The 11,736-nt window shown below is 34.1% G+C and overlaps 4 protein-coding genes across 5 annotated transcripts in view; 2 read left to right on the top strand and 2 right to left on the bottom strand.

Moving 5' to 3' along the window:
• The window catches only part of Trpm (transient receptor potential cation channel, subfamily M), a 39,122-nt gene extending 32,524 nt beyond the window's left edge, over positions 1–6,598 (bottom strand). The window contains exon 1 of one of the 2 annotated variants that reach the window (XM_065312263.1): positions 6,503–6,598. The gene's annotated coding sequence lies outside the window, so the exon portion shown is untranslated. Of the gene's footprint in view, positions 1–4,558; positions 5,021–6,502 lie in introns of those variants that run through there. The other variant, XM_065312262.1, reaches the window with a different exon arrangement.
• A 144-nt stretch (positions 6,599–6,742) lies between these two features.
• On the top strand, positions 6,743–8,335 carry Mthfs (methenyltetrahydrofolate synthetase). The gene is made up of 5 exons (XM_065312277.1): positions 6,743–6,904; positions 6,986–7,109; positions 7,328–7,455; positions 7,613–7,740; positions 8,055–8,335. Exons 2-5 carry the CDS (start codon positions 6,987–6,989, stop codon positions 8,276–8,278), a joined length of 603 nt encoding a protein of 200 aa, XP_065168349.1. The 5' UTR covers positions 6,743–6,904; position 6,986; the 3' UTR covers positions 8,279–8,335.
• On the bottom strand, positions 8,248–9,811 carry NiPp1 (nuclear inhibitor of protein phosphatase 1). The gene is made up of 4 exons (XM_065312272.1): positions 9,646–9,811; positions 9,361–9,575; positions 9,072–9,289; positions 8,248–9,017 (listed from the first exon to the last, which is right to left on the bottom strand). The coding sequence occupies exons 1-4, from the start codon at positions 9,672–9,674 to the stop codon at positions 8,466–8,468; spliced, it is 1,014 nt and encodes a 337-aa protein (XP_065168344.1). The 5' UTR covers positions 9,675–9,811; the 3' UTR covers positions 8,248–8,465.
• A 75-nt stretch (positions 9,812–9,886) lies between these two features.
• On the top strand, positions 9,887–11,597 carry LOC135799245 (PSME3-interacting protein). The gene is made up of 3 exons (XM_065312274.1): positions 9,887–10,153; positions 10,221–10,319; positions 10,496–11,597. Exons 1-3 carry the CDS (start codon positions 10,057–10,059, stop codon positions 11,062–11,064), a joined length of 765 nt encoding a protein of 254 aa, XP_065168346.1. The 5' UTR covers positions 9,887–10,056; the 3' UTR covers positions 11,065–11,597.
• The last annotated feature ends 139 nt before the right edge of the window (positions 11,598–11,736 follow it).

The raw sequence follows: 11,736 nt of genomic DNA on the forward strand, positions 1-11,736 counted from the left end.
TTGCACCTATAATGATTTCGGATATAGAAGCTGCACTTTAATTTAATTTTCAATTTATATTTCAATACATTGTGAGTAAAACACTGATGAAAAGTATACAATACCGGAGAGTCTTTAGTTATTAAATAAAAATACGCTACTTTCTTTGTGAAAGAAAAATTTAATTTTTAAATTATATTTGTAACGCGTTCACATATTTTTATACTATGTTGTTTTTCATTAATAACATGTTGTGAAACTTTTACTATTATCTTTGAGTTGCGAAAGTTTCGCTCATGAGGAATCGTCAGTAACAGTAACGGGCGTCAAAGAAAATAAAAAAGTTTCACCATACGTAACGAACAAACAAAAAAAAACACAAAATAAAATTATTGGAATTTAAAAATTTGCAAATTACTTCACAAGGAATAAAACTAAAATAGAATCTATTGGATGATATTTAACCGGTTATAACTGGCTCATGACACATACAAATCGCAAACTAAGTGAATTTTCATTCGTCGCACGTGTATGCAAATCCAGACAGAATTGTATAATAATTATATTTGTACATAATCAGCACAATAAGAACGCATAATAATGCATAAATCATTTACATCTAATCAATAATCAGTTAATATACCTGTTATATTTCTCACCCGAGTAAAAAATATCATTCCATCTAGAATCAACAAGCATGTTAAAGATAAGTGTTTGTTGTTAAAGTGTGAAGTAGCGTTTATTCATTGTGATGCATTGTCTAGCTCCACTAATGTGTTTATTACGATAAGCACCACATTTTTGAATGTTTAATAACAACAAACATTGTTATTATTCACTCAACGCTTCTATCTAAGTAAAAAATCAAATTGCTCGCTGTTTTTGAACACATTTCAATGTATGATTGGCGTAGGAACTTCAAAAATTACGAAAGAAGAATTTCTACGGCCATTACTAACATTGTTTATCTTGAATTCGATTGTTTAATTAAAACGTTACCATGTATTCAATAATATAATAGCTGTTTATGTTATCTTCATGTTAATTAACACTCGTACATATTGTTTGTTTGGTTCACTTCGTACCAGCAGCATTGCCTACATTACCCACATATGGCATTATTATCTCGTTTCTAATTCGCACGTTTGAAGGTATGTGCCTAATATTAACTTTGCGCGAAATGCTCAAAGCACTTCGTAATTCGTGTCATTTCCGGGCGTGTTTTACGATTGTGAATTGTGAATAGTAAATTACTCACGTTGTATTAGAGTCTGTCTGATATTAATTTCGACTGACTACCCTATGATAACATACACAATAGTTTTAAGCACCATACAGCCTAAGTAATAAAAACTTTACTGTTAATTTCGCGATAACACAACCGTTGAATTTAGATTAGAACTATTGTTTTGAACTAAAATTGTTTTGCCAAAAAAATATTTTTGTTTCTGCAATTTCGTATAGGTCATGCTCAAAGCAAAACATATTCGTAGCCGAGTTTCCAGTTGAGTTATTAGCTATTTTAATGTTGTGGTCGGATGCATGCATAAACTTCCAACGCTCGATTGCATTACAAAGCCTATAAATTCCTACGCAATGTAATTCCGTCACTTTTTTTATGTTGCTACGTAATTTTTATGAGTGAAAATATCGCTGCGATAAAACGGCAAGTAATTTTATAACAATACAACATCATCACATCCGGTATTCGACTAAATATATAATATAAAAGTTGAAGGAATTCAATTGTAACAATTACAATCACGAGTGCCAGTTAAAAAAAGTAACGCTTGGAAGTCGAATTAAACCAGTTACGACAGATATTGCACGTTTTACGCACGATAATGGGCAAAACGTGACTGCGAACTTGAAGAAAATCTTGCGCTTATAACTGTTATGACTTGAAATAAGCACTAAGCACATACTGAAATAACTACCATAAGCTTTGGTCTTCATAATAATAAAAAAGTAGTAAAAGTTGTAAATGTAAAGTTGGTTGCGTATGTTTTATTTTTTACTCTCATATTGAGTGTACGTGTAAATCCGGTAACCTAGATTTTTAATGTAACCGATGACACTAATGAAAAAGCATTCGTCTGTGCAAATATTGTATTGTAGAACGAATGCTCGCACAATAATCGCGTGCGGTGCGCAGAAAGGACGAAAATAGGAGAAACAGAGTAAACAATATTCCCCACAGCAAGTACACACGTTCTTATTCCCTTTTCCCTTTGTAATAACCAGCCAGCTATGAAGCCACAGGCCCAGCGGTTGATGGTTGATGGCGTGGATATAATTGATTGCGCTAAGCAATGTGCCACAGTGGCACAATATCAATATACGAGATCGCGATCAGCATTCTACAATCCACACAATCGCAATTTTAACAACATAAAAATGTTTAATTAACCGCCAGTTCAAAGCTAACGATTTAAATTAAATTTAGCTTTATGTTTTATTTTTATTTGATATTCACAGTTAAATATAAATTTAATATTCATATTTTCAGCGGGATATAAATAAAATCCACTTGTCAAATATTAACCGCTAAAATAAATGTGGTAAAACGCCAACAGGTTAACAGTTAATATTCATACTCCGAAATAAATTCATTCGCGTCAATTTCGATTGCTGTATTTTTTATATCAATATACTACGAGTATATGCATATCTCTTCACGGTATATTAAACATGGAAAAAAAATCATTTTTTATATCAATTACTTTGCATATTTATGGAAAAATTCAATTTAAATGTACAATGTACCATTTTATGTGATACACTCTGCTCCAATTAAATATTTCATGTATATATTTGAACATGCCTTCCGGGCATGCAAAAATGGGGTGGAAAACGTAACGGAAACGTAAATTTCCGTTCGGCAAAGTTTAACAAATAATATTTATTAAGTTTCTTGTAATAAAAAAAATAATACAAACGTTTTTAATAATATGTAAACAATATTAAAAGCGTAATTATTTAATTATAAATTTTATAATGATAAACCAATTTATCGCGAAAGAAAATTATTTTTTTAAATAAAATTAACTGTAGCTACTTTATTACAATTGTATAATTAAATTCAGAATATATTTTCAAAAAATTTAAGTTACAAAAAACGTTTTTTTAATATTTTTTAAAATAATAAAAATTTCGATCATAAAAGTCCATTTTCTCAGTTATATAAATAACATTTTCCGCAAAATTGCACTACAATGTTAGGTATAATAACGAATACCAAATATAATTGGTTTTATTCAAATATTAAATGTAAATAAAAATAAAATTTCCATTAAAATTAATATTTCCATTAGCCGCATCTATAAATCGAATTTTATGATTATATTTAGTCCCGAACGCGTCGCATAATGGAATAGTGTGCCCCACAAGCGAGGGAATTGCAATTTAGATTCTTAATTAATATTAAATGCTGAATAACCATCGCCATGGGATGCTGATTCTAAATGCTTTGCTACCTGCGTTGATTGCATTCCCCGCGCAAACTTCCCTCCGCCTTTGATTACTATAAACTATGAGAGAAATGTGAATCATTCGCATTTCAGGCATAAATTCCTAAGCTTGAAGTGTTTAAAATGTCTCCTTAGAAATTGTCAACTGTCAACTTAATTACCAAGATACCAGGAGAAAATTCAAACCAAGGTTACAAGTATCAGCAAATTAAATACTTTACTAGTTTAATGTGTTCAAAGAAAAACCAGTTCCGCAGTAAGTACATTATTTAATTAGAATAATTAAATGTTATCTTTCACCTAACTACTTCCAAAGTGGCACTATTCATTAATTTCGATAATGTTTGCACAATTATTCAACCATCTGAATCAAATGAATTTTAAGTCCATTTGTCGAATCACATGACTAATAATTATTTAATATGCATGCTAAAAACCAGTATGAAAATATTTTAAATAATTAACTAACACTACAAACACATAGCCAACACATCTCAACGATCAATAACATTTTGAGTCGAGTTAAGCCCAGCAGCGACTCCTTTTTAAATTATTCATACCCACACACATGTTGCGCTCGGTTTTAAAAATTCCACGCTAAACATACGCTATTTGTTTTTGTTTTGAAATTTCCAATGAAGTGATATTGATTCAACATTGAGTCATTGGGCATGTGTGAGTAATCTACTGGTAAGTCAACTTATTTATACAAATTGACCAAAATACAATCTCGGACCATTCATTGAATATTAATTTTATTATTTATCATGATAATAATAATTTATATTCATGTTTCAAGTTAGTTTTCTCATTTCAAAACGGTTGTAATAGAATACGCATGTTTCTATTGGTAATATAACCTCTAAATTGCTTAAGTTAAGTAAAGAAAAGTAAACGTGATAAAACTGATTGTATACACATAAAACATCAAAGGTTGTGTTGCTAGAAGCAACAATTATAACAGTGAAATGTAATGTTGTGATCGTTTCGGTTTCAGTGTTCTGTAATTCGATATGATAACCACAATATTAGCACATGTTGAGGAACATGTTGCGATAAAGCGTGATACAATTTTAGTGTAAACTTTGACTGGGAAAGTGATGACTTACTGTTGCATCAGTTGCTGAAAATTAATCCAGAATCAAAGTGCGCCCAAAGAAGACACAAACACTTATCACACAATCAATCACAAAATCACCTCTGACCACTCACACAAACACGAAATAAATTATTTAATACAACGAGAAATGAAAGTAATAGAAATAAAAGTTACAAATGTAAATAATTGATTTGGGGACTTTGCACTGGTGTCGCGATATTGAATATATTTGTTCCGGCGTATTAGCGTTTATAATGCTTAGAAGAATGTTAGTGTCTAGGTAGCGCGGTGTTGCGCCGTGCGACGGTGCGACGTTATTGACACTGACATCACCACCGAGTACAGACGCCACCGACTCCGACACCGCTCGCCAAGCCAACACACACGCTTCGCCGATGTTCGTGGAGGCGATTTTGTACGCGGCTGACGCGCGGCACGACGGACTGCGGCGGGCAGACTGTGCGCCCCGTGTGTCCTGTCTCCTGTGTGCGGTGGTAGTCCTCGACCGCGCGACGGTTGGTGGTTGCGCGAGCAGTCGAAGTAGTTGGTAGTTGGGGTAGTTGGGGTAAATTCGGTCGGAATGGAACCTTTCAACAGGTAAAACGTCTGCGTCTGGCGCGAAACGCCAACTCGACCGTGAATATCAACTTGTGCGGTAGAAGAATTTCAGCAAATTCAATTTTGAATAAACATTTGTTGGTGGATGATGATAAAAATTGCCATTTTGGTAGCGAATTAAGATACTTAATGTCTTTTTGTATTATTTTTTTTACTCTAGACTAGAAATTCAAACAAGTTTTATGAATAATTCTGTTTGAATAAATATTTGACGAAAATGCTCAAGTTTAGAAAGAAATTTTTGGGTTAGTTGAGTAAACTGTGTTGGAGTCACGCATTTATAGTTGACACAAGTGTATTTTGAGGTTAGTTAACGCTGTACAATAAAAAATTATTTTCTTTTGTAATTTAAGCTTTAGTCTACATTATAATCTATAGAAAATTACTTCTAAATTAAATTTTTTTATCCATTCCTAAATAAATTAATGAAATATTTTTTATTTATTCTCTGATTTCTAAATTTCTCTGATGACGAAATTACCCATTACTAAAATAATCTAAAATTAATATTTGCCAATATGTTAAATCGTAATTTCCTAAATTTCCACTATATATTAAGAGGATTTCACTTGTACATGTCACACATATACCTATGTACCTAAACACTAAATACGAACAGCGCGCCGCTGCAAATCCATTTTGTCTCCGCACTTAGGTAATGCGAGGTAATGCCTAATGCCGTAATGCGAAATGAAAACATTTATCAGCCGGAATCTCGGCATGTCGACGTGTCTACAAGTCGCAACAACGCTAAAGGGGTTTACGTTGTTTACGCTCCCAGCGGGTTTCATTACGTTTCGCTCACGTCTCAACGACTTTCAGGCTATCAGGGAGAAAGCGAGAAATCATAGAGAGCTAACTAAGTAACGCTTAAATTGCAGCAACAAGTAGCACACACCAATCACACAATATATTGTTTATGTACTTATATTGTTAGTGGATTTGGAAAATTTACTTTGCGTATGAGTTGAATAACATGTTATCAGGGAACCTCAAGACCAAGTTGCAAATGTTGATGCTATCAGTCATTCAAAGATACTTCACAGCAAAACAACTTATATTAATAATTTCTTTAAAAAATATTTTTAATATTTAATTCTGAATGCACCTAATTATAAAAATAAAATTATGAAAAATTAACTGATAATAAAACTATGTAAAAACATAGTTGCATTTTTCCAAATTAATTTTAATAACTCATAATTTTTTGTGCAATCAACCAATCAACCATCTTTAAATTTATTTCCGAAACTATTTTCGTGAAAAACACTAAATAATTTAAAGTTAATAAATAAGAATGCAAGAAATGCAATCTAGATAAGTGAAATGTACTTACATGGTGCGACCGTATACACATATCTCATGTATGTACTTTTACACGTATACTACAATAAGATAACTTTAATTTACATTCAGATAATGATAAAAACAAACATCGCATTGACAAGCCTTAAAAACAAATGACGCCCATTGATTCACCATCTATCCGCAAGTATAATACTGTATACAGTATTAATTACTTCTCGAACGTTCGTTTTGACTGTTGCAACACGCAATTACAAATATTATGGTCACTTGGTCAGTATCAGTCGTTGAAATTACGAGAGCGGGCCAAAGGCGAGGTCATAATCGTTTGACGACACGACTTGTTTTCGACTTAAAAGCGAAAAGAAATCACCAAAAGTTTCAGTTGCCATCGAATAACAATCAATCGAAGACGTCACGAATTCCATTCAAAGTAATAATACATAAATATAATTTTTATTGGTTTTTTATGATTATCGATTTATTCGATTTTCACATTTCTGATTTATTATAGTATGTCAACGGACATGAGTGCGATACAGCAAAGTAAGGCGCTTCTGCGCAAGCAGATCAAGGAAAACATCGGGAAAATTCCAATGGCTGATCGTGAGCGTCAATCAGACTTTGTTTACCGGCAGGTAAGTCAAACAAACACAAGTTATCGATAAATAAGTGTTAATGCCTTAATATTGACGATATTGAGTGCATTTCACGAATGAAAAATTTTCCATTCATTCCGACTCTATATTGACTTTATTATTGTAGTCACATGCCACAGCAATTAATTATTATTTAATTTATAGCACTAGTTATATCTGGATACATTTAATGAAACTTAATTGTTTGCCAATTACAGTTGATTAATCTACCAGCGTTCAAAAATAGTCAGCGGATTTCGGTGTATCTGAGCACAGCGGACGAAATCAGCACCGATGCGTTCGTGAGGAAGAGCTTCGAATTGAACAAGCAAATATTTGTGCCAAGGTATTGACATAGCACTTTATTCAGGAGTTAAACGCGTTATGGCGTGTTGCACTATCGTTAGCATCATGAATCATGTCCTGATTAAGTGCATGTTGAGTGCAAACATGACAAACTAAGTTAATTGAATTGTTGGATATTAATTGAGTTTATGTGGCAGGTATCGCGGCAATGTGATGCAGATGGTGAAGTTGGAATCGCTGCAGGACTGGGAAACTTTACCGCTAACCAAGTGGCTTATTAGGCAACCGAGTGTGCACGATGTACGTGATGATGCGATGGAAACCGGTAAGTGCATCATTTTACAACTCATTTTGTGAATCATGGTAAAATTATTCATTTTGTAAACAACAAAGTTAGCGAACATTAGTAGATAAAGACTTGCTCAACTTACTTTCACTTGTAGTGGAAAATATTTCGTCATTATCACTCAATAAAATTTCACGATCGATTGAATTTAACGCGACAAACAACTTTTGTTTTTACTCGCTCGAAACTGCCTCGACGCGCCATCTAGCAGCAGATAGACGTAGTTGTCTTATACCAAACAAATGAATTTTTGCTTAAATTTTGTTGAATAACATGTCCTAAATGATTTTTCAGGGGTTTAGATTTGGTTGTAGCTCCTGGGGTTGGTTTTACCAAAGATGGTTGGCGAATGGGCCACGGTAAAGGATACTACGATTCTTTTCTTACCAAACTGATAGCATCACAACCAAAACGACCAAACATTGTAGCTGTCTGCTTCAAAGAGCAGCTTGTTGAAAACCTACCGAGACACGATCACGACGTACACATCGATCAAGTCATTTATTCAGAACATTGAATCATTCCACTTTATACGAAGTTATAAAATACCAAATAAATGAAAATATACAAATCAGTTCTATAGCATTTCATTCGATTGTCAATCATGTTTAATTACCGACAAAAAGATGTATACAGTGATTTTTTCGGGACACGCTAAATACTTACCAAACTGAACATTTCAAGGTACAAAGTTTTCACCAAAGTTACATCAGCAACGTCGGTGCTGGTTTCTTCCCAGGCCAAGCTTCCTTCGCGTACTTTTTCTTCTTAGGTTCTAAACTATCTGTTGGTGTTTGTTGTGGCTGTGCAAAGGCGACTTGCGGCACATAGTTTGGTTCCATTTCAACATCGGGCGCTGGATTTGGTAGATTCATACCAAGTCTTGTGCCCAATGAACTATAAATATTCGAATTTGTCGTTGTGGATGAATTTGTTTCAGGAGGTAAATCTTGGTACAACTGCGGAATTGTAGTGTGAATAGGTTTGGGAAGTTTAAAGTCATTATGTGATGAGATGCCAATAGATTCGCTCAATTTTTGGCGCTTATGCGCTGTAGGCATGACGGTGCTCTGAATAAGGTTTCGGAAACGACCAACAGTAGGATCAATGTCTTCAGGGTTGATAATTTCTTCATCTTCATTGAAGGACACGCCGCGTCGTTTACGTTTACGATTCGTAGTGCGTTTTTCCGTGTCATCAGTGATGCCAAGCATTGAAATTCGACGATTATGAGCTGTGTTGAATTCTGTTAAATTCTAAAAAATTAAACCACTTTAAAACTGGTTCACAAATTATATCTTTTCACTTACATCTAATTCTGTTTCAGTTTCAGGTAAACCAAGCAATCCACCTTCAGTTTCCTCCCCTGCCTTTTCAATCTCATCAATAATAGGCCTTATTCCAGCCTGTGGCCTCTCTCTGATGATGTAATTTCTTGTTGAGGCTCCAAAATGAAAACTTGAGTCAATTGGCAATTGTGTAGGCTTGTTGGATTCTAATCTCATCGAACCAATAAAAGTTCCATGTGCTGTTAAACAAATTCAAATTTTTGTTAATTATGATAGTAATAAGTATATAGGTAGGAATTAGTTCACTTACTGCTTCCCAAGTCAACTAAAAACGCTCTATCCAAATGTTTGTGATAAACCAGTGCAGAATGCACTCTTGAACATGATGCATGATCAATGCAGAAATCATTCATTTGCGCATTTCTCCCGAAAAGGTAGCACTTCTTTTCGTCAATCATTAATTTTTGTATAAGTTTGTCTCCCTTGAGAACATCCAGATGCAGTCCTACCGATGGTTTGCCCGCCCTGAATTGATTAAGAAACATTTATAACCTTGATATAATGCATTTGAAACTATTTTAGTGGATAAACATACCAAGATGGGACTTCGTAATGGTTTGCCATTGTGGCCGAAAGTATCAACTCATCGATAAGCCAGAGAATGTATTTTTTTCAATGGTTTTATTCATAATAACTTGTAAATGTAGTGCATTTTTGGATTTTCGGAGATGCAGGCGATTTAAACACGGTAAACACAATTAACCTACAAAACTCTCGGGGTCTAGGGATATTTTGACGTCGTCTGACAAAATTTTTGAAATGGAAGATAGAAAATACGCTGTGATAGAAAAGACTAGCAACAAGACATGAAGTGTGTAAAATCTACCAAAACAGTGTGCGTTGGGCATGTTATTGAGCTGAATCGAGCAAAATTGGAACGAAATTGAGCAGAATCAAGTTGATTGTTAAGTAATACTGTAGAAAATATTCACACATACTCCTCAATATGAGTTCTGGATTTGTGACTGAGTCTGAGGCTGTGGATATCAGGAAAAAGAGGCAGGAAGAATGGGAGAAAGTCCGGACTGCTGCTGATCCAATTGGTTTGTTCAATTTCTATGATATATACCTTATTGAATATTGTTGATGTCATTTCATTTTGATTTATAGAACGGCCGGAAGAACCTTATGACAATCGTAGTTTGTTTGATAGACTACAGGAACAGAAACAAAAGAAAGATCTGGAGTATGAAGAAGCTCACAAACTCAGTAAGTGTTTACTTGTGTTTCTTACATGTAAATCATTTTTACCAGGTTTGAAGTTTGTGGAATCATTTAATTAGGCACAAAAGGCAATTTAATTTTTTGCTGCTTTTCTATTTACATTTGATAGATTTATTCTTATTTCTGCTGACTGCTGCAACTAAACATTTGTTTACTTCTAGAAAACATGATAAAGGGTCTGGATGATGATGAAATCGACTTCTTAGACCTTGTGGACCGAACGAAACTTGCCGCTGATCGCATCAAAACCCAGGAGGAGGAAAAGGAGCTTAATGATTATCGCAACCGCGTTGCTACACTTCAGGAAAAGGAACTAGATCAAAAGTTGGCCACTGGTGCATCCCTCGCCAAACCAAAAGTCGCGCAGGCACCAAAACGCTCACAACTAACTCTACTGCAAGGCGCAGTTGTGAAAAAATCACCTAACGAGAAGAAACGCAAACTAGATGATAATGATTCAGTGGATCCCCAAGGACAAAATGGATGCGTCAATCAGAAGGAAACGCATCAATCTACAGCAGAGGCAGCGCAGTGCGCTAATGTGATCACCATTCCCAAGACTAGGGTGAATACCGGCCTGAAGTGTGTTGGCATCCTGCCAGGACTGGGACACTACGACAACTCCAGTACGGACACGTCCGATTCGGATTCGGAACCCGAGGACAACTGTTGTAAAGTAAAAAGGGACTTGCTCGGGCGGGCGATTGTTACGAAGGAAGAGAATGATTAGTTTTCAAACTCCTATAACTCAAATAATAATAGTTCTATAAGTTAAGCGCAAAAAATGATATTACAAGTTGCAGCAAACTGTTGTAATGTTTGTTATGCGAAGTTTCTTATTGATGAATAGGCGAATAGTCAAGACTATAATTTACAATTAAAATCTTGTATATTGCATTTGCATGGATTATTTAATGTATATTTATTTATTCATTTGTTTGACTTAGATATACAGTTAAAATAATTGTATCATAGAGCTGTTCCAGTCACGTGAGATAAAACAACGGAAAACAAAGCAGTTTATCAGATTATCTCACGTTACATGGAAAAACTGATAAACAAAATGAATAACGTGTTCCATATAGGCGTTAGTAACTGTTTGCCTTATAAAAAATGAGAAACGAAGTAAAAACCGTCGTCAAAAAGTGTAACTCTAAGCCACATAGTTTTAATCAAAGTGAAATGATACCTTTTTGAAGTTGTATTCATTGTAAAATGTTCGAATGCAACTATTGAATAGTCAATAAAATAGGTCAAGACATATTGTTCTTATACTTAATGTTATATTAACGTAATCGAAATAATTTAATTTTAGAATTTTGAAACATTGGAATATGAATTTGCATACTCTACTCTACTATCTATTTTATGGCAATTAGCATCTCTAATCTTCGCCGTAAAA

This window comes from Atheta coriaria, unplaced genomic scaffold (assembly GCF_025399875.1).
Source record: "Atheta coriaria isolate IRGN ID8LTWV9N9 unplaced genomic scaffold, Caltech_Dcor_3.1 hic_scaffold_9_pilon, whole genome shotgun sequence".
NCBI lineage: Eukaryota > Metazoa > Arthropoda > Insecta > Coleoptera > Staphylinidae > Dalotia > Dalotia coriaria.